The following is a 26,180-nucleotide window of genomic DNA, read 5'->3' as shown; positions in this document are numbered from 1 at the left end:
TTAACCTTTTGCACTCGGATGTCGAGTGTGACTCGACACGGTTAGCATCGGTAGCAGCTCGTATGTCGAGCCACACTCGACATGTAGTTTCACTGCCGGGGGGGAAGGGGGATTTTTGTCTATTTTTCCAGTATCTTTTCTTGTTTTCATTAGCATGAAAGGACAAGTAAAATGTAAATGCCGTCTCAACTGATGCCAAAAAAGAAAAAATGAAAAACCGATAACGCATGTGAAATTTATTAGGAAACTAGTACATGATCTTGTTGGAGAATTCAGAGATGGTACACTAACTTCCAGGGGTAGATTATTATCCACTAACTTAGAGCAACATTTAGATGGAAAGCTCCATATAATCACACCTCACCCTAACAAAAAACACAAAGATTGTGTTGTTTGTTCTAACAGAAAAATCAAAGAAGGAAGAAGAGAGACGATTTATATTTGCGAAACATGTGAATGTAAACCAGGTCTTCATGTGGGTGAATGTTTAAAAAAATATCACACCATGAAAAATTATAGATATTAAAATTACTCTTTGAATGTATCAATAATTTGAAATATAAAAAAATCCAAATAAATAAGTTTGTATGAAAAGAAACTCCAGTTTTTTATTCTACTGCCACGCTTTGTAAAATCTGGGGTATTTAAAAAATTAAATCCCGAGTAGAATAAAGGAATCGAGAAAAAAGCAAGCGAGTGCAAAGGGTTAATATAGATGGTTTTCTTATTTGGGTTAGTTTAGATTTTCTGTTTTCTTTCTGAGTTTTAGGGTAAATTACTTAGTACACTGTATGGTTTAAAACATTCGTACTTTGAAAAAAAGCCTAGTATTTCATAAAACTACTTCTGAATTTCTATTGTAAAATGGTTATTATATTTTATAGAAGACATTCTGCAGCTACAACTCTTGCTGCTGCTAACACCATCTTCACTACAATTACTTAGCAATTATTAAGTATTTGCTATGTGTCAAACATGCTGAACTAAGTGAGTTTTCATGTACTTATTTTATTTACTTCTCATGGAGAGAGAAGGAATGATCTCTATTCTATAGATTAAGAAATTGAGGCCAACAGGAGTTTGCCCAAGATCCTGCAACCTGTGTGGCAGAGTGGAGTTTTTAACTTAGCTTTGTTTGACTCTAAAACTCTGTTCTAATTATTACACCCTTCTGGATATTCATTGCTGGTTTTTTTAACACATGATCGGAAAAAAGGTTACACCTCAAATGCTCAATAAAAGTTACATATCTTAGTCTATCTTTTAACATTCAATACAAAAGCAAATATGGCATTTGCATAAGCAAAATCAAAGTAAAATCAGTGTGCAAAAGAAGTTTATAAGTTGTTTGAGGAATTTGGAAAAGTCAGAAAACTAGTATTTGTGACAGCATAACTGTCATATGTTTCTAACCTTTACTCTAATTTTTCTTTAGATTTTTGAATGAGTTTTATAAAAAATATCTAACATATTATTCATTGGAAAGCTTTACAAGCTTTGAAAGTTTTATTTAACAAATACTTGTTACTCTCCCTACCATCTATAATAATAAAAGGGTAATATGCTAATTAGACTGGACATCTTCTGGACGTCATTCCAGACATCCTTCCTGACAAAGCCGGGGCGGAAGGGAAGCTGGTGCCGGCAGCCGGGGGAAGGAAGGCCCACTCTTGAACAAATTTTTGTGCATTGGGCCTCTAGAATAATAGAATTAATTAACTTGGCATAATACTCTCGTCAGACTTACATTTTTTGAGAGAGGAAAGATATGAGTAATATAGTAAATAAATTAAATCATTATATATAATCTGTGCTGCTAGAATAAACAGAATGACACTTATTTAGATAAGGCGATCTGCGAAGGCCTTTGTGTAGGTAATATTTAAACTGAAAAGAAAGGTTCGAGAAGCCGGTCATTCAGACAGCAGGAGGAGAGCATTCTGAGGAGGAAAAGCAAATACCAAGACACTGAGATAAGAAGGGACTTGGCATAGCATAGGAATTGACACAAAGCATGTATGGGTGGAATTTAATGAACAAAGTGGAGCGTGGAATGAGATAGGCAGGTAGGCAGAAGCCAGATTAGTCAGGGCCTCTGTAGGTAAACCTTAGGAAAGCCGTTTGAAGGTTAAGCCCTGGAGTGAAATAATGGGGTGTAAAGAGCACTGTGGCTGACTAATGGACTAACTGCAGGTTGCAAATGCATAAGCTCGGAGACCACTTAGGAAGCTGTTACAGTAGTCTAGGCGAGGGGTGATGGTAGTTTAGACTAAGTGGCCACGGAGATGAAGAAAAGGAGGTGGATTCAAGATATTTATTTGAGCACGGCCAGCATGGCTCAGTGGTTGAGCGTCGACCTATGAACCAGAAGGTCATGGTTTGATTCCTGGTCAGGGCACTTGCCCGGGTTGCAGGCTCGATCCCCAGTGTGGGATGTGCAGGAGGCAGCTGATCAATGATTCCCTCTCATCATTGGTGTTTCTATCACTCTCTGCTTCTCCCTTCCTCTCTGAAATCAATAAAAAAAAATAAAAAAAATATTTATTTGAGAGTCAACTGATGGAACTTGCTGATGGGTAGAAAGGGGCAGGTAATTAAGGGAAAGAAAATAGAAAGTGAAGACTTAGGGTTCTGACTAGTGATTGAGTAAAAGATTGTCCTAATAATTGTGAGGGAGAAGTCTGGGGGCAAATAGGTTTCAAGGGGATGGAAATTAAAGTCTTAAGTTTGGACATGTCAAGTTTAAGATACCTGTGTGAATGTGAATGGAGATATCAAGTAATTAGGTGTGTGTGTGTGTGTGTGTGTGTGTGTGTGTGTGTGTGTGTGTGTGTTGTATTTATATTACAAATCTGAACTTATAGGGAAGTTTAGGCTGAAGATGTGAGTATGGGTGTCAACAATTGTGTCTAGATGGAAAAGAAGATCCAGGAGAGAACTCAAAAACACCAATGTGTATTGGAAGGGAAGAGGAGGAAGAATCAGAACTAGAAGGAGACTGAGGAGGAGTGTCCACAAAGGCAGGAAAAATACAAGAATGTGTGTTCCAGAAGCTAAGTGAGAAAGACAGTGGGTTGATTTGATGCTTTGACTAAGTCAAGTGAGGGAAAGGCTTGGGGGCAGGGGTGTCGGAAGAGGGTGCTTAGGATTTAACACAAAAGAGATTGGTGTTTTTGTCAGAAGTGTTTCCTTTAAAATATATTTTTATTGATTTCAGAGAAGGATGGGAAGGGAGAGAGAGATAGAAATATAACGATAAGAGTCATTGACCAGCTGCCTCCTGCTTGCCCCACATTGGGGAGCCTGCAAACCCCGGCATGTGCCCTGACCAGGAATCAAACCCTGACCTGCTGGTTCAGAGGTCCACGCTCAGCCACTGAGCCACGCCGGCTGGGCTGGCAGAAGTAGTCTTATAAGAACTATTTGGGAAGAAGCCAGATTGTAGTCAGCAGAGGAGGGAGTATCAATAAAGAAGGATTTGGCTCTTTAAGTTTAAAGGGAACTTTGGATAGTACTACTATAGTAGCTTTAGTATTACTGAGATTATGCCTTTACTCATTGGTCAGAGGTCTAAACTTATTTTAACTACTTATTACTAGTATACTCTTTTTTTTTTTTTACAGACAGTCCTGTGTAAAATTCTAGTTCATCAGAGAAAAATAAAATATCACAGGTTAGCAAATCACACCCCTTTTTAGCAGCACTTTGTAAAAATATGCAGGCCATTTAGCAGGTAAGATCTTTTCATTTTCTTTGGTAAGAAGCTTATGAAATCAAGAAGATGATTTGAACTCCGTTTTTCAAGTTAAAATACCCAAGAGCTAGGGATACATTTTTTTTCCTGGGCTATAGGATTTTCAGTGCTAAAACTGAGCTAGTCCCTGGCAAACTGGATGATTGGTCACCTTCCCCGACAGTATTTTTGCCCTTCTCACAGACTAAAGCCTTTGACGCATAGGAGAGATTGAAAAAGGGATCCAGGTAGAATTTCATGTCCCTTCCGCACGACTGCTTTTCCACTCCTGAAGGTCTGCACCAAAGTGGACACTTTCTCAAGATTCTCTCTCTCATCACTTTTTGTGTCTAGTGGGATTTCTGGTGAGAGAATCTGCAAGGAAGTGCGGACTCCCCCAGTTCATCTGCATGCCAGTGCCTTCCCACTGTCCCCCAGCCCGCGCTCTGCCTTCACCTGCGCCCTCACTATGCTAGCGGCACCCTTCTTAAGGTGCCTGGTTGCATCGATCCCAAGTAAGCAAGTGCTCACGTCCCCTGTCCCCTCTGTCCTTGCAGGTGCCTGCCTCTCTCTTAATTTAGGCCAAGTTGTTTGCGCTGTGACTTCAGCTCTCTTACGGGTTTGGTTCGAAGTAAGTCATGAATTTGAACTTAGTTTCACTGTAAGGGCAGTGGCAGTGATTTTTGTAGCTCTCTGCATCCCACAGTGGAAACTAGAACCTTGCTTCACAGAATTTAAAGTACATAGGACATCATCTGGGAATCTTATGGAAATACAGCTTCTGTTTCAGTGCGTTTGAGACAGGGCCCGAGAGTCTGCATGTCTAACACGTTTCCAGGGATTTCCGTGTTGCAGGTCCAGGGATCCTACCCTGAGTAGCAAGGTTCTAGCAGGTGGTTTTGCTTTCTGTTTTAAGGTGGGAAAGAGGCGAGGTCACATAGAAAAACGTAGGCACGCTTGAATTGTGAAAGGGAACAGGCAGACAGATGTGAGGGTGATAATGTGAGACGTGGCACATTTGGGGAGCTGGCAGGATTTTATGTTTGTGTGGGAGAAAGATCTTAATGGTTTAAAAAACATTATCCTAGCTTTTTTTCCCCCTTCTTCTCAGAGGGCCTCCTTAAAGACAGTAGAAAAAAAATGTGAATTGTTAATACTGATTTTATAGGTATACAATGAGAACTTTTTAGGGTATTTGTGCTTTTCCCACTTCACATTATTTCTTACGTTTTGAAACAATCTCAAATTTATAGAAAAGGTTTAAGTGTAGTACAGTAAGCTCCCCCTCCACTCCCTCCCCGCCTCCCCCAAATCACTTGAGAATATGTTGCTGACATGAAGCCATATCATTCCTGTCATGGGTTACGGTCCTTGGGAAGCAGTCTCTGAGACAGAGATTAGCATAAGACATTTATTGGGGAATACCGTGTCCCAATAAATGGAAGCCTTAGCTGACCCTGTGGAGGCTTCTGGAGATAGGATGGCCCCTCAGTGTTGTCCCGAGTTGGGGGAGAAGTCTCTCTCCCTCTGTGAAACTGAGCTCTTGGGTGTGGACTGCCCTGGGCAGGGGGCAGGGCTGCGGGTGCGGCGGCATTCTCCAGGATGAGGGGGTGTTGGCCCTGCTGTGGAACTGCTGCCGTTTGAGACTCTCCAGACCTGCAGCCGGAGGAGCCTGGCTGGAGAAGGCGCACTCATTATGGACGTAAGTGAGGAGGTTGTGATGAAAAGGATGCAGATGTTCCAGAGGAAGTGACTCTGGTTCAAACTTCACACTAGAGATATTTTATGACATTGAGAATACGAAGGATAAAATGTATACGCTAACCCACGCTCACAAAGGAGTGTGGCAACTCCCCAGGCAGAGAGAGGATGCCGGCTCCCCATCGTGAGAGGCTGAGGAGTGCTAGCCCTGTTCAAGCGGCCTTGGATCACCTTCTCTGCAAAGAGATGACAAAACACGTTAATCAGTGTTTCTAATCTTTTACATCATGGCATACTAAATAAACTAGTTTTATTATTTCCAAATTTTCCTTTATAATTGTCAGTAGACGAGTCTTTAAAATGTTTTATTGTGATATAGTTGACATACACTGTATTAGTTTCAGATATACAAGATATTTATATATATTGCAAAATGATCACTACAATAAATCCAGTTAACATCCGCCACCATACATAATTCCAAACTTTTTTTTCTTTGTGAGAGAGATTTCAATGTTTGGGGAAAAATTTTTTTAAAGGTCACAGAACAATTGTAATTTTCTCCATTGCTTATTAAGATGTTGCAGTTTCAGCTTGCACCGTCATTTTAATGGTCCCACACGACTGTGCAAAGGGAGAACTACCTATATTCAAGCATGCTTCACTTCAAAATTTCATATACCCTTTTTATTTACACATATTTTATTTACTTTATCACTTGAATACATTTTGATTTTTAAATATTTTTAGCATGCAGATTTCCCAAACCTGAGGTAGCCATTATGAAGACGGCGAAGAAGGTATCATCAGCAGAGACCCCTGATAGTTTTGGTATAGTACAATCTTAACAGTATTGATTGTTCACTAGATGTTTATTGCAGATAGCAAAGCATCTATTTAACAGAACTTCTTGACTTCTTGCTGGTTTGAAATAGCATGCTTTAGTTATAATGACAATTTTTTTTTTTGGCATCATTTTGGACTACCTACAAAATATTTTTTATTATCTAATCCTAGATTTTGTGGATATGATAGAATAATAATTGCATGTTTAATTAACTGAAGGATTAAACGTATGACCTTAACAAAAGACAAAATTACTTATATTTAAATAGTGTATTTTAAAAATTGTTGCAGTAACCCCGGCAAGGGACGCATAATGAGCAAGAAAGATGAATGAGTAGGGAAAAGGACCACACAGGGAAACCTTCAGAATATTGTAAAGAGAAACTGTATTTAAGTAACTAAACTTCAAGAAAATATATTTAAAAAATATATTCTTGTATAATTTGAAAGCCTTATATAATTTCACTTTAAGGCCATTCATGAACTTTTTTTTTAAGATTCAGTCTCCATACAGCTTGATATCTAATTTATGTTGCATTCTGTAGTGGTGGTGGTACTGGGAGAATTGTATTGAGTGTGTGTGTGTGTGTGTCTGTGAGAGAGAGAGAGAGAGAGAGAGAGAGAGAGAGAGAGAGAGAGAGAGAAAGATATATATATATATATATATATATATATATATATATATATATATGGAGAGAGAGAGAGAGACAGATGGGGGAGGGAGGAGGTATAAAAATAAATATATCTCTGTTCCTATTTTATTTTTTACTACTGTTTAATATAGATACACTAGAGGCCCAGTGCACGAAATTTGTGCACGGGGAAGGGGTGTCCCTCAGCCCAGCCTGCACCCTCTCCAATCTGGGACCCCTCGAGGGATGTCTGACTGTCCGTTTAGGCCCGATCCCGATCCCCCTCACAATCCAGGACTGCTGGCTCCCAACTGCTAGCCTACCTGATTGCCCCTAATGGCTTTTGCCTGCCAGCCTGATCACCCCCTAACTGCTCCCCTGCCAGCCTGATTGACGCCTAACTGCTCCCCTGCCAGCCTGATTGCCCCTAACTGCCCTCCCCTGCTGGCCCGGTCACCCCTAACTGCCCTCCCTTGCCAGCCTGGTCGCCCCTAACTGTCCTCCCCTGTAGGCCTGGTCCCTCCCAACTGCCCTCCCCTGCAGCCCTGGGTCCCCCCCAACTGCCCTCCCCTTCTGGCCTGATTGCCCACAACTGCCCTCTCCTGCTGGCCATCTTGTGGCAGCCATCTTTGACCACATAGGGGCAGCCATCTTGTGTGTTGGAGTGACAGTCAATTTGCATATTACCGCTTTATTATATAGGATTGCCTAAGAAGTATAACACAGTATATAAAAAGGAATCAGACCTAACTGGTTTGGCTCAGTGAATAGAGCATTGGCCTGCGGACTGAAAGGTCCCAGGTTCAATTCCGGTCAAGGGCATGTACATTGGTTGCGGGCATATCCCCAGTGAGGGGTGTGCAGGAGGCAGCTGATTGATGTTTCTCTCTCATCGATGTTTCTAGCTCTCTATCCCTCTCCCTTCCTCTCTGTAAAAAAACAATAAAATATATATATTTTTAAAAAAGAAATCAGAAATATTTTGTGGACCAATTGAAATTTTAAAAGGATAAAGGGTACATACAACTTAGTTTTCTTAGGCTTTATAGGGGGTAGGCAAAAGTAGGCTTACAGTTGTTAGTATGGGAAAAGACATGCAGGTTAAATCAATGATTTAATACAATAAACTGTTTCACATACTGACAGTGTTTCACATATTCATATACAATTGATTGTTGGTTCTTCTATATTTTTATTGAGAGTTTACTTCTGAAAGGAAAATAGAAGAAGAGAATGAGAATACAGGATTTGGACTTGGCTATGTGTCTTTGAGTAAGTCACTTAACATCTCTGGGCTTAAGTGGCTGCCTCTTCAAAGCGGAGAATTAAGTCAGTATTTCTCAGTGGGCATCCTGCTGGCATTTGGGCTGGATAATTCTTCATTATAAAGGACTTTCTTGTGCATTATAGGATGTTTAGAATTCCTAATGCCAGTAGAATTTCCCAGTCATTATCACATCCCAAATATCCCTGCATTTCTGAGCATCTTGTAGGGTGAATGCGAACCACCCCAAGTTGAGAACCACTGGTGGGTGGGTTTTAAGAATCCTTTTACTGCTCACATTCTATAAAATATTTTTATTTGGGGAATGATTCAAAGGGGAAGAGGTAATGTATTGACTGAAAAATCTCTGCTCATTCCTAGTATAAAGCAATTTTATTTATTTGTTTATTTATTTATTTATTTATTTATTTATTTATTTATTTATTTATTTATTTTTGTTAATCCTTGCCCAAGGACATTTTCCATTAATTTTTAGGGAGAGTGGAAGAGAGAGGGAAAGATAGAGGGAAACATCAATGTGATGAAACACATCGATTGGTTGCCTCCTGCATGAGCCCAGATCAGGGCCTGGGCCGGGGAGGAGCCTGCAACCAAGGTACATGCCCTTGACTGGAATCGAATCCGGGATCCTTTGGTCCGCAGGCTAATGCTCTATCCACTGAAGACTCGAGAGCCGCGGTTTGCCGCTCAGTTGACTAATGAGTTTGCTGACCACTGGGCTAGGACAAAGCAATTTTATTTTTAAATGAATATCTTCTGGGGCTCTGTGTAACTATACCCACAGATATATCTACCACTTACGATATTCCAAGATGAATTATTAATTTGCCCTAACTCACTTTAAGTTTTACATCTATAATATAATACAAAATCCATAATTAAATGATTTTCTAAACTTATTATAGTGCTATCTCTATACCTAATAAGTTACAAGATCTGTTTTTTAAAAGTTGTATTGTTTTAATGTCTTTTTAAAAAGAAATATCATTGTACATAGTAATAATTCTTTTTGTCTTCCTTTGGCATGAAGGAAGGGAAGGAATATAGCCTCTGTATAATAAGTAGTGTAAATAATTACCCCAAGTACACAAGTTAGACATGTAAAAGCAACCACTAATCAATAGTATGTTTGATTATCTTTTTATTTTATATTTTTTAATATATTCTTATTGATTTCAGAGAGGAAGGGAGAGGGATGGAGAGATGGAAACATCAATGATGAGAGAGAATCATTGATTGACTGCCTCCTGCACGTCCCCTACTTTCGGGGATGGAGCCTGCAACCCCAGCATGTGCCCTTGGCCGGAATCGATCCTGGGACCCTTTAGTCCACAGGCCGACACTCGATCCACTGAGCCAAACCAGCTAGGGCTATGTTTGATTATCTTTAAAAACTTTATGGAATGACAGCTATAAGAGAAATAAATTATTATACCCCTAGTATTTACTATTTCTTAAGCCAGAGGTAAACAATTAACAGGTGAGTGTATTAATGAGGTTAGTAAAGATGATGATTCATTGGGCATTATCACCAAATCATTACTACTGGGCAACTCCTGTTCTCTCAACTGTCACACCAGGGGTCTGCCTCAGCCCAGGAACTGGTTCGCTGCCCTTAGGTAAACTGGATTGCAGTCTAGGTTGCAGTGAAGACCCAGGTCGCATGATACATACCCCAGACGGTTAATGAGATGACAGTATTATGTGATCTACATAGAAATTTCTTCACTCCATAATGTGCATGAAACTTTTAAATACTAAGTAAAATTACAAAATCACACTCAAATTCTCTTTTGGGGGACTGGGGAGGGGGCCTTAGCTAAAGCATATATATTTTTAAAAATAATTTAAAAATCCTTTTATAATTATAGTCTTAATTTAAAAAGACAAAACCTGTTGATTGAAATTTAAAAAGTTGAGTTCCTTGCTATTTCTAAAGAGTATTTTTAGTTTTCAATTTTGAATGTCAGTTTTTATATTTCTTAGCCATATTAACTTATTTTAAAATACTGCTGTGTAGCTTCATAAACCTCTTTGGTGCATGTCTTTTTTTGGCATTCAATATGATTTGCTTAAATTGTTTTGCATACAGCATGATTTGTACTTCAAGTTTGTATTTTTTAATGTTATGTATTATAAATTTTACGTTATCCATTGGAACTTTTGGTTCTATTAAAAGTCTAAGCAGTTATTTATAATGTTCAGAAATATAGCCCCCAAATTGTTTCTTAAACATGGTAGTTTCATCTCTGTCTTTTTTATAAATCTCTTATTAGGCCAAATAGTGATTTGTGTGACACTTTATTGGGAAAATGGTAGGGTGGGGCCTGGAGCAGATATGATTAGGTGATCAAAAGGTCAGAAAGTAGATAATTGGGCACTTAAAGAGTATTTGTTTTCTTGTAATTAAAGGACTAATTCGTGCATTAAGCTGTTCCTTTTATGTCATTCAGGGTGAAGTTGCTTTGGTATTTACTACGTCTATTATAAATGATTTTGAATTTTTCCCTTGATTTGTGACCTTATATTTGATGTTTACTAACTTTTTCTTCTGTCACCTCCCTTTTTATTTTAAGCCTTTTCAATTATTTTTAAAATTTCAGATAATTTCTATTTGAGCATATTTTCATTTACGCCTTCAGTATAATTTTGAATATAATTTTATCTGCTACTTCTAATACTTGAGTTACTTTCGATTGGTCTCCATCTATTGTTTTTCCTGAGACTGAGTCATGTTTTCCTGTTTCTTTGTGAAGTAATTTTGAATTGTACCCTAGTCATTATTGTGATTATTGTGTTACAGAGACTCTGGATTCTGTTTTATTATTTAAAATATAGATTTTTAACATTTGTTGTAGCAGGCCATCAATGGTTAGGCTTATACTACAAGCTCTTGGGCTGCAGCTTAAATCTTTAGTTATTTTACCCTTAGCTAGGATTTTTTGGGGTTTTCCCTGCCACATGTGTGTGGCTCATAGATCAGCCATATACTTGAACAGAATGTATATACAAGTTAGGACTCCTCCATTCTGACTGTTTTTTCCAGGATTCCCCTCTTACTTTCTGGTGCTTTGGTTACTTTGTACCCTGTTCACTGCTTCTTCAGACCAGGAAGTGTGAACGTATTAGCATTTAGTTGTCCTACATGCTGTGAATTGAGGCATGCCCTTAGGCCAAAAGCTGCAACAAACAGGCAACTCACTTAATACCATGCCTCCAGAATTCTGAGTGTTGATTCCTTTCCAGAATCAATCTATTTTTGGTCATTTTTCAGTGCTTTCGGTTAGTTATTTGTTTATATTGTATTTTAGTCTATACTTTAGAATTGTTCTCCAGTGGTCGGCAAACTCATTAGTCAACAGAGCCAAATATCAACAGTACAATGACGGAAATTTCTTTTGAGAGCCAAATTTTTTAAACTTAAACTTCTTCTAACCCCACTTCTTCAAAATAGACTCTCCCAGGCCATGGTATTTTGTGGAAGAGCCACACTGAAGGGGCCAAAGAGCCGCATGTGCCTCGCGAGCTGCAGTTTGCCGACCACGGTTCTAGGCAGAAGGATTGGTCTGATAGAAGCTTATTCAGCCAGTGTTAGAAATAGGACTAGAATTTTTTAGGTAAAAATAGTTGGAAAATATGGTGTGTGGTGAAGTACAATCTTAATGTCATATTATTTAAAAATATTCAGGAAAAGAATAGAGAAATTATGATGTATACTAGAAATTATGATGTAGAAATTCGTGCACTGGGGGCGGGGGAGGGGTGGGCGGGGGCAAGGGGGGTCCCTCAGCCCAGCCTGCAATGACGCAAGTGTTCCGCGCCCAGCCTGGTCAGAGGCCCTCTGTGGCCGGGTGCAGAACACTTGCCTCGTCGCCGGGGCAATAACACAAGCGTTCCCCCCCCACCCCCGGCCACTCCATGCCTGCTGCCCAGAGGCCCTCTGCAGCCAGGGTGGAACACTTGACTCGTCACCGCGGCAACAAAGCAAGCATTCCACCAGGCTGCTCACGCTTCCCACTCTCAGTGGCCACCCCCCCCCCCCCAGGAGTGGGGGACTCCAGCGGGCCTGAGAGGACTGGGCGCCGCCATTTTGTGGCTATGGGTGCCGCCATCTTTGTGGCAGAGTAACGGTCAATTTGCATATTCTCCTCTTTATTAGATAGGATAATACACACTGTAATGGAAAAGAATTGGTTTTTCTGACTGCAAAGTCTGCTGCTGACTTCAGATTTGAATACATTTCCAGTGTAAGTGTAGATAGTTTACCTATGTCAGAAGGAACATATGTAAGGAAATAAAGCTTCTAGGGTTTATTGTGACTATTTTCAGGGAGGTTATATTAATAGCCATTGCATTTAAAAACCTGTATATTTTGATGACACCTTGGGTTTATTTTCAAGATTGAGTTCCGTTGTTACATCTAATGTTTTTTTACTTCTGATGTATATATTTTGTTTTGATTCAGTTAATATAGTAAACAAGATAACTTACAGTGTCAAAGTCCTCAAAATGATCAATTTATAATTAAAAAAATTTTGATGGCTACTTTCCATAAAGTTTATATTTTGCATAAAATTTCCACTTCCTAGGAAATGTTCCTTTCATATTTCCTCTTATTATTCCTTTGGCTCTTTGTGAAGCAGGAGGCAGAATCTGGGATTTGATTTTACATTCAACTCTGTGCCAGTGGTTTTCCTTTCTGCTCTATCTCCTTCACTTTACATTTCTTTAAAAAGATTATTTTTCCATTACCTTTAATTTTTTAATCCTTCTGTGCAGTCAGAAAGACTAGGCTACTATATACATTATTTGCTTTTTTTTTTTCCTACTGCTGCACATTATACATTCACCTGGTCCTAAACCTTAGGAGTTGTAAAATATTTTAAATATTTTGGTCAATATGTAGGGAATTTGAAGAAGTAAAGGCAAGGACACTACATACTCTTAGCTACTGGGAAGGTCCTGCTTGATGAATTTTTAGATGTTTCAAGAAGTTCTAGTCCACTGACAAGGACTTCGCGCAGTGTCAGACCTGGAGTGATGCGTAGAGTAATGCAGCTAGCAAATACTTCTATTTACTTCACCAGAAAACTCTGTGGACTACAGTGGTATTCTAAATTCCTTTTTAAAAATTTGGAAAACTATTTGCATACCTTAAAGGTAAATTTTGCGATAATAGGGCAAGTCAAAGTATAAAGAAAATATTTTAATCAAACGTAAAACTCTACAAAGATTAGTATATCTTTATTACTTAACCCTTATAAAAGAGGGAAAAAACCTTAAAGTTGAATTCTTAGAACTTTCTGAATAATACAATAATTGATTAAACTCTAGGTTTTAGTGTATTTCTTATTATAAAGCCAGATGATATTATATGCTTTTTAAATAAAATAGCATTCACAACTATGAACCATACATTTTTATATAACTAATATATAAAGATTTATTTAGTTCTCACATTGTCATAGATTATAAATAAATATTTTAGAAAATGTATGTCCAGTTTGTAATGTGTTTCATTGGAAAATCTGGTTGTATTATTTTACTATTTTTAAATCTGGTTGTAATGTGTTTCATTGGAAAATCTGGAGTAATCCATGGTGTGGGTTCTTCTCTATAGGTTATTGATTAATTCTGTGGGATTGGATGAGGATGAAGAAGGTAGAATTCTCTGCCATTTTACCATAGCCTATTCTTGTGCTTATATAAATGGTGAGGTGGTTATTATTTTTTTAAATATATGTTTTTACTGATTTCAGAGAGGAAGGGAGAGGGAGAGAGAAATAGAAACATCAATGATGAGAGAGAATCATTGATCGACTGCCTCCTGCATGTCCCCCACTGGGGATCGAGTCTGACTGGGAATTAAATCATGACCTCCTGGTTCATAGGTCGACACTCAACCACTGAGCCACACCAGCTGGGCATGAGATGGTTATTATTATGAGATTAGATAGCTTGCTTTTTTGTAACTATTGTTAATTTTTAGATTTAATGATGTCACTTGAAGATATTTACTTTGACATATACTTGGGGAAACCTTGTGTGTTTATTATGACATATATTATAAATAGTATATTGTTACTTGTTGAATAACACCCTGCTTTTTTTTATTATGTAGGATATTCTATATTACCTGGTAGTATAGGTTTCAAAACTCAAAATATTTAGTATATCATCAGGGAGATTAATTAAAGAACAGAACACAATCATTGTTATAATATATTACTTTAAAAATATTATTTTACTATTTTTAAAAGATATTTAGGCCTATTTGAACATTCTTTTTCTTTAATATTTTTATTTTTCTTGATTTCAGGGAGGAAGGGAGAGGGTAGAGAGAGACAGAAACATCAATGATGAAAGAGAATCTTTGATCGGCTGCCTCTTGCACGCCCCCTACTGGGGATCAAGCCCGAAACCCAGGCATGTGCCCTTGACTGGATTCGAACCTGGGGCCCTTCAGTCCACAGCCAGGGGTCCTCAAACTTTTTAAACAGGGGGCCAGTTCACTGTCCCTCAGACCGTTGGAGGGCCGGACTATAGTTTAAAAAAAACTATGAACAAATTCCTATGCACACTGCACATATCTTATTTTGAAGTAAAAAAACAAAACGGCAAAAACACCCGCATGTGGCCCGCGGGCCGTAGTTTGAGGACGCCTGGTATGCTCTATCCACTGAGCCAAAACCGCTAGGGCTGAGCATTCTTTTTTTCCAGTATTAATGCTCATTTGCATGTAAATTTCTTAAGTTACCTAGGATTACCATCTTTAAGAAGGGTAGCTATATTTTTGAAATTTTAAAAAATGTTTTTATTGATTTTTAGAGAAAGGGAGAGGGAGAGAGAGAGGAAAACATTGATGTGAGAGAGAAACATCAATCTGCTGCCTCTCACACGCACCCCTACTGGGGACCCTATCTGGATTGAGCCCGCAACCCGGGCATGTGCTCTGACCAGAATTGAACCTTTTGGGGCACAGGACAACACTCACCCAACTGAGCCACATGGGTCAGGGCTATTTTTGAAATGTTGAAAACTGCAATGAATGTACACAGGCTTGTTACATAGATGCAAGGACTTAAAAAACGAAAAGCAAATGATTTACTCAGGGTTATAGACTCCATGACAGGCTTGTAACTAAAGTTTTCCAACCTTGTATTTAATCCATACTAAATAACATTTTCTGTATAGCTAATTTAGGTCCATTGACCAAAAGATAATTTATGAATAAACTCTGATATTTTCCTAGCTTTGTAAATCTGCTGGTGTTTGCTTCATTGTAATACAAAAAGAGATCATGCCATCGTAACTAATTCTTGCCCCACCCCCTTTTCTTCCCCTTCAGAAAAGTTGGAAGCTGCACCACCCACCCCGGAACAGCTGAGATACGGTAACGGTTCTATAACTGTTAAATAGTGTGCACCTGTATCTGGGACTTGAAATCACTATATCATTTATTGGTAGTACAAGAGTCAATACATTAAATCTTTCTAGACAGAGTGAGTTATCCTATTTATTATGCCAAAGCAAAAAATTTATAAACTCAGTTTAAGACATTTCTAATATTGTTAACCATATCTATTATTGCTTAAATATGTTACCATCTAGAAATAGAAAAATGAGGCTAAATGTATAAAAAACATATAGGTATTAGTTCTTCTTAGTTACACCTCTATCATCTCAGGTTATTCAGATCGTGTACTAGACAGATGAGGTAAGGTGTACCTTTGGTAGGAGGAGGCCAAGTTACATTTTGATTTAAATAGAATGTTGTTTTTTTTGTTTGTTTGTTTGTTTTTTGTGTGTGTGTGTGTGTGCTTTTTTATAGTTTGAGAAAGCATTCAGGGATACTGAAGTATTGTGCAGGGGAAAAAGATTTCTGAATGTAAATGTCTAATATAGATGAAATAATCACATTTTCCTAACATTTGTTTAAAATAATTATTTAGTGAGTAAAAGTGACCAAACAGCTTCCCTAAAATTTGATTCAGAGAATTTTTTATTATTTCTAATGTGGAGATCGGTTTTATGATATCAATCTTTAGGTATAAGAGAGAAACAGATTGATGTCAATATCAATTAAACAGGAAAAACATGGTATTCATAATATGTATTTACTTATTTGTTCTGCTGTTAACTGTATTTACTAGTAATTTGTATGCATTGCCAGTAAGAAAACACAAAAGCCTAACACAATTGTTTTTACATGTTATGGACTTTTTATTTATTTATTTATTTTATTTATTTTTTGCTCAGTATAGCTTCTACTAAGTAGCTAAACTTATAGTAGGAGTAGAATCTTTTGGCTATGGGGACTGGCAAGCAAATTCCAAAGCTTATTGAGGAGACTTTAATCATATGGTCTATTTTTGTCATTTTAAAATTATAGAAATCTTAAAATATATTTTTCTGTTTTTTATGTTTTTCAGTATTCATCCACAATGCGATACCTTTCGTGGGGTTTGGCTTTTTGGATAATGCAATTATGATTGTTGCAGTAAGTTCTTTCTCTTACCCCTTCTATTTTGACCTAATAAAGAGATTTATGTGGTCTAAATTTTTCTAATAATATGCATATTATAGCTGTAAAGTTTTAATTAACATAATGAATGAAGCTATTTTTTTATTACTATGTTTTATGTTAATTAGACTCTAGCTCAATTTTAAAGCATCATGTATGTTAATCATTATGACTTTTGGTAAAGCATTGACAATAATAAACACATATTTACTGAGTCTATATTATTCTGTTCTGGTTTCAACATTCATATTAAAGAAAAATGTATGTAACATTTTCTTATGTTCTTTAATTGTATCAGCAGTTCACATCACATGCATGTTATTTGGTTAGTTCCTTGTTCAATTTTCCCATGAAAAGTGTTGTGGTTTATTTATTTATTTATTTAATTTATTTTTTTGGTTAATCCTCACTGGAGGATATTTTTTCCATTGATTTTTTTTTTTAGAGAGAGTGGAAGGGGGAGGAGAGGAGACAGAGAAACATCAATGTGAGAGAGCCACATCAATTGATTGCCTCCAGCAGGCACCCCAACTGGGGTAGGGAACCTGAAACTCAGGTACCTGCCTTTGATCAGAATTGAGCCCCCGAGACCTTTTGGTTCAAGGGGTCTGTGAATATATACCCCTCTGCCTTTGTTCCATTGTAATGGGTAAAAAAGGATTTTCCTTTGCCATGGTCATTTTAAGGTAAGGGTGCTCTTTAAAAGTTAGTCTCAGGAATGGCCGATTTACTTTTTTACTGTTAGGTGACACCTTTTGTTAATGGACACCAGTATTGGGTTCAGATTCTAAAGTCAGAAATAACTCCATGATTAAAATGCAACTATTTTGAAACTACCCAAATGCTCTATCCACTTCTCTTCACTGACTCTAACTTTAATAAAAATCTATAAATTTTAGCTTTGTGTAGGAGACTTTAAAAAAAGGTAACGATTTTTGGATTATTGAATATGAGGAGAATACATATGAGAGACACAAAGTTTGTTTTTGTTTTTGTTTGTGTGTTTTGTAGGTCACATGTCCTACTACATGTAGACATAAATAGAATATTTGTTTTCAAAATCAGGATAAAAGGATAATTTACATTGTGTAGATTACAAAATTTGCTTAGAGAATATCTAAAATTGGTTCATTCAAGAATTTTTTTTCTTTTGCTATATAGTCTCATTTTATGTCCAGATTCATGGAAATGAGATATCCAAAAAGTCTAGCCATTGCCCTGGTTCACACAGCAGAAGGTATCCTGCTTCGTAAATAGTCACAGAAGATACTCTAACATGCACACAACTTGAAGGTGATAACACCCATTGGATAATTCCTTCGCAGAGTATTCTGGCAAAAGCTTCTAAAATATAATTTCAAAATGCTAGTTTTTTACTGATTTCATCATTTTCCTAATATGTACATAAGAATCAAATTGGCCAATTTATATATCTATGAATGTGAGACACTCAGCCATTTAGAACTACACTGTCTTTTCTGAAATTACTAAAATCCAAGTTGGTTAAATTATTTAAATAGTTAATGTAAGTCAAATATAATTGTAATGAAAACCTTGTTTTGATGAATTTATAAGCTACTAGAGGCCCGGTGCACGAAATTCGTGCATGGGTAGGGTCCCTAGGCCTGGCCCACAATCAGGGCCGATTGGGGCCTTCTGGCTGCTGACCAGGAACTCCCTTCACTCTGCAACGCCCCCTGGTGGTCAGCGCATGTCATAGCAAGCGATTGAACTCCCGGTTAAACTCCCGAGGGGACAATTTGCATATTAGGCTTTTATTTTTTTTTTATTATTATTTTTTTTAAATATATTTTATTGATTTTTCACAGAGAGGAAGAGAGAGGGATAGAGAGTTAGAAACATCGATGAGAGAGAAACATCGATCAGCTGCCTCTTGCACACCCCCCACTGGGGATGTGCCCGCAACCAAGGTACATGCCCTTGACCGGAATCGAACCCGGGACCTTTCAGTCCACAGGCCGATGCTCTATCCACTGAGCCAAACCGGTTTCGGCTGCATATTAGGCTTTTATATACATAGATAGTTAATGTGTTTCTTGAGTAGATTGTCTGAATTAAAGTCTCTGTGGCAAATATTTCTTTCAATTTTACATGACTCAATCTTTTAGATTCTTTTTATTAACAGCTACTAGGCCCCCTACTGCCATCTTAATAATAATTTTTTTCACCTCAGTAGGCAGACTTTAGATATTCAAATGCTGAAAGACTAACCTCACTACAGGGAAGTGTTGAGATGATATATTTTGCATAAAGGGGCTAAGGAGATTTTTGAGATCAGAATAGGAAAACTGGGTAGCTTTTTAGATCCTGAATAAGACCTTCACCATAGGTCTTGTTATTTCTTTGATATAAATATCTAAAGTAACATATATCTGTGTTTAAATAGAGCTACCAACAAAACAAAACACCCACATTCTAGAGTCAAATTACTGTACTAATGTTCACTCTTTAGTGTGACTCAGGCCTGCATCTCATTGGTAGTATAAGTGAGAGTAACCTATTTTTGCAGGCCCCAGATGGCTCAGTAATTTAGTATTGTTTGTTTTTCTAGTTTACATTGAAATCCACTTTCAGGGACTTAATCACCAGGTTATCACTTGTATAATACTAAAATAAATATTTAAATCACTGGCTTCAATACCTGATTGAGAGTAATAGGTACGGCAAAAATTAGTTTCCTGTGATAATTGCAAACTACTTCAGGGACAGTGAAGTTTTCCAAAGAGGCTTTGTAATACACTGCTAAGATTAAAATACATAAGTAATGTAACTATAGGATCTGTGCACAGGGAAACGGTGATCATTATTATCATAAGAATTTTTTAAATGTATTTTCATTGTTGAGAGTAACTATAGATATCCCCCCTTTTTCCTCACTGTCCCCCTCCACCTGGCTCCCACCCTACCTCCATAAGAATTTTTTTTACCTTTCTTAAAAAAACACTGATTGCCTCCTAACACTGTGGGACAGCTGTGTCTGTTGTAAGATATTAAGTTGAGCAGATCTTTGATTCTGCTTTTCTAGCATGCCATAGACATTTGATTCCTCTAGGTGTACTCTCTGGGCTGCTCCTGCCCTAGTTGTATTAATAAAAATTATATAACTTCGTATATAACTGCTTGTAATAGATTTGACCTTTATTGTTGACTGCTAATCATACTAAGGTTTTGGTTTTATAGCTCTGTATTCTATTTTTATGTTATTGGGATTGCTTTTGTAACCTAGTGGGTTTGGGGATTATTTTTCTGGCAATTTAACTAGTATAACATTTATTAGAATTCTAGAGTAGATTAATTATATTCAGGTGGTGAACCAAGTATAACCTTTAAGACAACTAGTATTAAATTTGTTTATGATTTCCAACTCACCTGTTAACATGAAATTGGATGTAACTATGGAAAAAAAGTGAAGGCATAGATGGTCTATTGCCTTCAAACTGACTGACTTTATATGAGGCTTTTTATGCTGTTAGAAGGACCTGCAGGTTCCTTAATTTAATCAAATGATTAAACAATTAAATACTTGTTAAATACATGTCTTGCAAACAGATTCTTCTTGGGTCATTGCTGTTAACGATGCTGTATTTATTTTCCATACTCCGAAACTGTCAGGTGCTTCTCTTGTATATTAAAGCCCCAGTGTTGTTGCTGTTTGCATCCTTATATAAAAATACACATCCTTTTTCTTTGTGCCTGTTCTTTTTTTTTTTTTCCTTCTTCGGAAATCTCTTTCTTTGGATACCTTTACAACCTTGTAATTTTAAGTGCCTGGGAGACTTTTTAGCTGTTTGGGCCATAGTCTATAACCGTGGTCGGCAAACTGCGGCTTGCAAGCCACTTTGGCCCCTTGAGTGTGGCTCTTCCACAAAATACCACGGCCTGGGCGAGTCTATTTTGAAGAAGTGGCGTTAGAAGAAGTTTAAGTTTAAAAAATTTGGCTCTCACAAGAAATTTGAATCGTCGTACTGTTGATATTTGGCTCTGTTGACTAATGAGTTTGCCGACCGCTGGTCTATAAGAATTTATATTAAAGAGGTGGGACCAAAAAGCTCGGGGAAAGAAAAGTGAGGACAACTTAACTCAGCTTCTCTTCAGTTTTAGAAATAATTGATTAATACAATATTTCTACATACCAGATAGAGCATTCTCTTTTTTCTCCACAAACGTCGTGGAGACTTTTTTAATGTTCAAGCATTAGTATTCAAGAGGCTTTTGAAAAGTATGTGCATTTATGGCAGCATTGCCCAAGCACTGGAACTGAGCTAGCATCACAGGGTGTGGATTCCTAATTTAATACCCATTAGCACAGCTTCATCTTCTTCACTTCAGTTCCTTCTCTTTGAAGGGGAAATAAAAATGTGAAATCCACTTTTCTTCAGAGGAGTGAGAGAGATGTGTAGAAAGTCTTAAACTCTCTCAATAAATAAATGCGGTGGAAATACAATAGAGCCTCATTTTTGCTTTAGCTCTATTGTATCAAACGTTGTTGTTACTTATAAATGAATCAGATAGTCCCAGTACTTAATGGCTAAAGAACTAAGTGTTATAAGGGTAATTTTTGAAGTTTATGATATTTTGGGTTCTTAGAAACTGGTTTAGTCTGGCTTTTTAATATTTTATAGGATAAATAACAATAGTATAGATGTAGCATTCAGAATTTAAAATTTAGGTGAGTTTGTTGACTTTGTGCTCAAAGAGCTTTTAAAGCACCTTTCTCTGTGATAAGAAAATATAAATCTTAGATTCTTAATAATGAATTGTATTGTATCTGTGTTGGTATTTTTTATTTTTCTGAAAACCTAATTTAATGAAGAAATATTGATATTATTTCTGCATATTGCATATCCTTAGTAATTAAGTGAATTACTGCATTATATATGCATATTTCTGTGTATTTTTATAATTTTGCTGCAATAACATGTTTGACTATTTTATCTGTTTTTATTAATGCTTCGTTATTCTTTTATAGTAACTAGAGCTTTAATATTTTAAGATTAATTTTTTTGTAATCATTTTTCAGGGAACCCATATTGAGATGTCTATTGGAATTATTTTGGGAATTTCAACTATGGCAGGTATTTAATAATAATAATAATCTATTATCTGTATATTTAAAAAACATTTCAGTAGGTTAAGTATAGAAGGGGATAATTTATTTGAATGCATTTACTCATTGAAATGTCTACTAGTTTATCTCCTAAATCCTATTCCTTTAATTCTTAATTTTGTGTACATAATACTATTTTTTTCTGAGAAATTTTAGGTACAGTATGTTAGTTAATAGGTAACAATAATCTACTACATTGACTATGTTAATAAAAAGTTTCTCTTTTAATTACTGGTCACCCTGAAACCTTTCTACCCCTTTTCTCTATTAAATTACTTATTTTCAAGTTGGGTAGAAAAATCAAAGAAGGAAATACAAGATGGAAAATTTAATTTGGTTCTATCTTCTGCTTTTCCCACAATTAACACTTTATTCTTCATGATGGTGAAATCTGGGGATAGTTCTGTGTTCTGTGTGTTATATGGAGCACATAAGTAGATGAATTAATGTAAGAGACATTTCTTCTCCTTGATTTTCTGGAATTTCAGAGTTGTACATATGGCTTTACTTTTCCCCAAATATTCAAATTCCCTTTATCAAATATTATCTGAAAGTTATAACAACTACAAAATATTGCAACGTGTTTTAATATTGAACCCAAAATGGAAACTGGCTGCCACAATAGAAAAAAAACCTTGCTCCTTGATGAAGGTAGAATACTATAATCTCAGGAGAATTGTGCTCGATTATGAAATCTTGAAATTCAGAGCTATGCAACGAGTTACTTTGGATATAGTTGTTTCAGTTTGAGAAATGTGGTAACGCTTCCAGACCAGTGCTTTATTAATTAGTGATGTATTATAATGCTTTTTATGACTTCCATGTGACAATTTACATGTCCATTTTCCACTTTTTTAGCTGCTGCTTTGGGAAATCTTGTGTCAGATTTAGCTGGTCTTGGGTAGGTCCATACATTTATTCATTTGTGCATGTCTTTACTTACTTGCTCTCTTTCTCTTCTCCATTATCCTGTAATTGAGAAGGCTAAAATTAAAAAAAAAACCACACACACATTTATTTGTGTTTGTGTTTTAGAGCTAAATTTTAAAATTTCTAAATCAGTAGTACTAAATCTTGGGTGCGCATCCACTATTGATGCCCAGGTCACACCCCAGTCATACTTAATGAGTGTTTCTTGGGATGGGGCTTTGACATTTGTGTTTAATAATCTTCTCAAGAAATTCTGACATATACAAAAATTTTCCTAAAGCTATCATAATGTAAGCAGAGTTAATTATTTATATATATGTGTTTTATAGACATTGCTAAGGCTGAGACAGGATTAAAAGAACCCCTATTATTATTCCACCCCAGCCTCCTCCCACTAAGCCCCCAAATAAGAGATGTGGCTCAAAGGTGAGGCTACTGACTGGGCATGTTTTTTCTAGAGAGAGGAACTTTCTAAAGGAATAATGGCCAAAGCATCCACGTGTTTGCTTTCTTTACTCCCTGTGGCAGGAATGATGAAACAAACTGAGGATGTCTACTTAGAAAAGACCAGTTTTCTCTCTTTCTACTTTTACACTCTCACTTCCAAGTGGCAAATGGGCTGGGCTGCTTCCTGAGCTTGGGGAAGCTGGGGAGTATAAATTAGACTAAGATGGCATTAATTATAGTGATAAACATACTCTTCTACTCAGTCTTTGGTTTTGTCCCTTCCTTGGTTCATTGGAGTGGTAAGTTTTGGAATTTGGATTTGGGGCTAATAGAAGTCTACTTAGCCCTATAGTCTAGGCAAAGGCAGCTTTATAATGGGTCTGACCCTACATGTTAGACTTTTGCACTGGAGTTGGGGCCAAAGCTACGGTTAAAAACAGAGTTTCTTTGCTTTGGGGCCAAGGCAAAAATTTTACATTCCTAGAATTTCTGGCATAAATCCATAATGATATCATCCTTCAAACATTACATTTCCCAGTTTCCAATACTAAGGTTAGTAATGGTATTATAGCTGCTGTGATAGCTTTCTATAGTTAATAGAACTAAATGATCTAATAGATTGTAAGGCTATTTTCGTTTTAGATTGCATCATAAAACAATTATTTTTTGTTAGAGATAAAGATTTTGTTGGGAGACTTTATATTTAAGAACTATTTCTTCTTTGCCTTTTAAAAAATATCATTAAATAACAAACACCACATTTTATCCATTCTTAGATGCACAGTTTTTTTAGATTTAACATATCTGACATTGGGATCCATCTCATAATCAGTGGTATGCATAGTTTAATTGGCATTTTTTTCCTTACAGTTCATAAAGTAAGATAGTATCCAATAAGTGAAGGTAAATTAGAATTGATAAATACTTGACATTGTTATGAAAATTCTAAGCTGTTTTTCTTATTATATCTATCTGATAAATTTGGAAATTTTTGCTTTTTGATGACAGTTATTAATTTATATCATATGTTAAAGTGCTTTACTTGGAATGTAGAATAAGTGCATAAATTGAAATTGTTGTAAAAAATTTTCTATACCTTGAAATAGTCTTTTAAAAGTAATGGTAGAGAATAAGTTCGCTAAGTCAATTAATTTACCTATGTATTAAATATAGTAATATGAAAATAGTTTTAAACTGTATACATTTATACATAATAAACATTTATACACAAAAATGTTTACACCATTTCTAGAGTGCCAATTAATTACAGGTATAAAACTATCTTGTTTCTCTTTGTGTTAATTCGTTTTTACTATCTGAGGACTTTAACAACTTATATTCTGTCCTCGTGTATTTTTTTAAAGACTTGCAGGCTATGTGGAAGCTTTGGCTGCCAGGTTAGGCCTGTCAATTCCTGATCTCACACCAAAGCAAGTTGACATGTGGCAAACGCGTGTTAGTACACATTTGGTAAGTACGTTACATGGCTTATGAAAATGAATTTGGGTAGCCAGAGCAAGTTCAGTCCCTTGAGAAATTTGAGACTAAAATTGATTTGAGTGGAGTTTTTAACAGAAATTGTCCAAGGCTTGGCAGTTTTCACAGGAAGAATAATTCTTTTATTGACTTCATATTTTGTAGGTGTACTTCATTTTAAAAAATTCTTCATATGATTCAGTTAATCTTAAGGTATCAGTTATATGCTAGACATAAAATGAATATAGTTCCCTTGAGGATTGTTTAGGTAGAGAACCAGACATTTAAACAAATTCTAATTTAGTGTGACATATGCAGTAATGGAATTATAAACTAGATATAGCAATAACACAAGTACAAGAATTAATACTTTGTGGGGAAAAGTTTCTTTTCATGGGGAGATTTCTTGGTGATTATTAGATCTAAGCTGATTTTAAAAAATTATTGGTGAGACATTTACTAAGTGAACAGGAGAATTCCAAGTATATTGACTAGCAAGTAGAAAAGCATGATAAAAACAGGGTGTGTTAAAAAAAATACAAGAGCTTAGTAATTGCTGGGATATGCTATGTAGTAGTTGTACATCGAAGCAATAATGGAAAACAACATTGGAGATGAAAGAATGGATCAGACAGGAAAGGCATTTTTCTGTCGATGTATAAACTGTGCCAAGGAGCTTGAACCTCATACGTAGGTGATGGAGTGCTATTTTAAATAGGAAGGAAACTGGATGGATCACAATGTTACCAGTTAAGAGCAGGAGGAAGAATAACTTTTGTAAGGGAAGAGAATGAGTTCTATTTTGGACACGTTGAATTTGAGATGTTAGTAGAACACTCAAGTGGTGATACCGAGAAGGCATTTGGGTTAAAGGTCAAGAGTTTAGAGGTTTGAATTAGAGATGGTGGGTGTAATCATTCATCCATTAATTCAACAAATATTTATTGTTTACCTATTATATGCAGGGCACAGACCTAGGAGCTTGGGATATATTGGTTAACAAAACAAGATTTTTTTCTGGTGGATCTTCTGTTCTAGCAGTGTGAGGAGAGAGAAACAATTTAAAAACCTGAAAAGTAAAATATTTAGAATATTAGAAGTTCGCAGTGCTATGGGAAATTAAAGAGAAAAAGAAAGCTAAGCAGAGTAAAAGAGGTTGGGAGTGCTGGAACGGAGACAGATTGCAGGCCACACTGAAAAGGTCGGCGATGGTGAAAGCCAGGTGAGAAGGGGGTTGCATAGGGCAGTGGTTCTCTAAGTGCGATGGCAGGACCAGCAGGATCAACATTACTGGGAACTGATTAGATATGCAAATTCGCAGGCTCTACCTTAGATCTGTCGCTGCATAAAAAATTATGTGTGTATGTGTGTCCGTATCCTGTAATTTGTAGATCAATTGAAGTGGATTAGTTAGCTAATTATCAATCAGCCAGAGTTGTTGAGGAGTAAGAATATTCTAACATTCTAGGAATTTGGCT

The 26,180-nt window shown here is 36.6% G+C and overlaps 1 protein-coding gene across 1 annotated transcript in view; it reads left to right on the top strand.

Annotated features, from left to right (window-relative positions):
* TMEM65 (transmembrane protein 65) overlaps window positions 1-26,180 on the top strand; it is a 41,817-nt gene that overhangs the window by 9,483 nt on the left and 6,154 nt on the right. The window contains exons 2-6 of the mRNA XM_079796743.1: window positions 15,546-15,590; window positions 16,630-16,697; window positions 21,763-21,817; window positions 22,708-22,750; window positions 24,591-24,696. Of these exons, the coding sequence (XP_079652869.1) occupies window positions 15,546-15,590; window positions 16,630-16,697; window positions 21,763-21,817; window positions 22,708-22,750; window positions 24,591-24,696 (317 nt within the window). The remainder of the gene's footprint in view (window positions 1-15,545; window positions 15,591-16,629; window positions 16,698-21,762; window positions 21,818-22,707; window positions 22,751-24,590; window positions 24,697-26,180) is intronic.

Source organism: Cnephaeus nilssonii, assembly GCF_951640355.1.
Source record: "Cnephaeus nilssonii genome assembly, chromosome: 18".
Classification (NCBI taxonomy): Eukaryota; Metazoa; Chordata; class Mammalia; order Chiroptera; family Vespertilionidae; genus Cnephaeus; species Cnephaeus nilssonii.
This window is presented reverse-complemented; position numbering and strand designations above follow the sequence as displayed.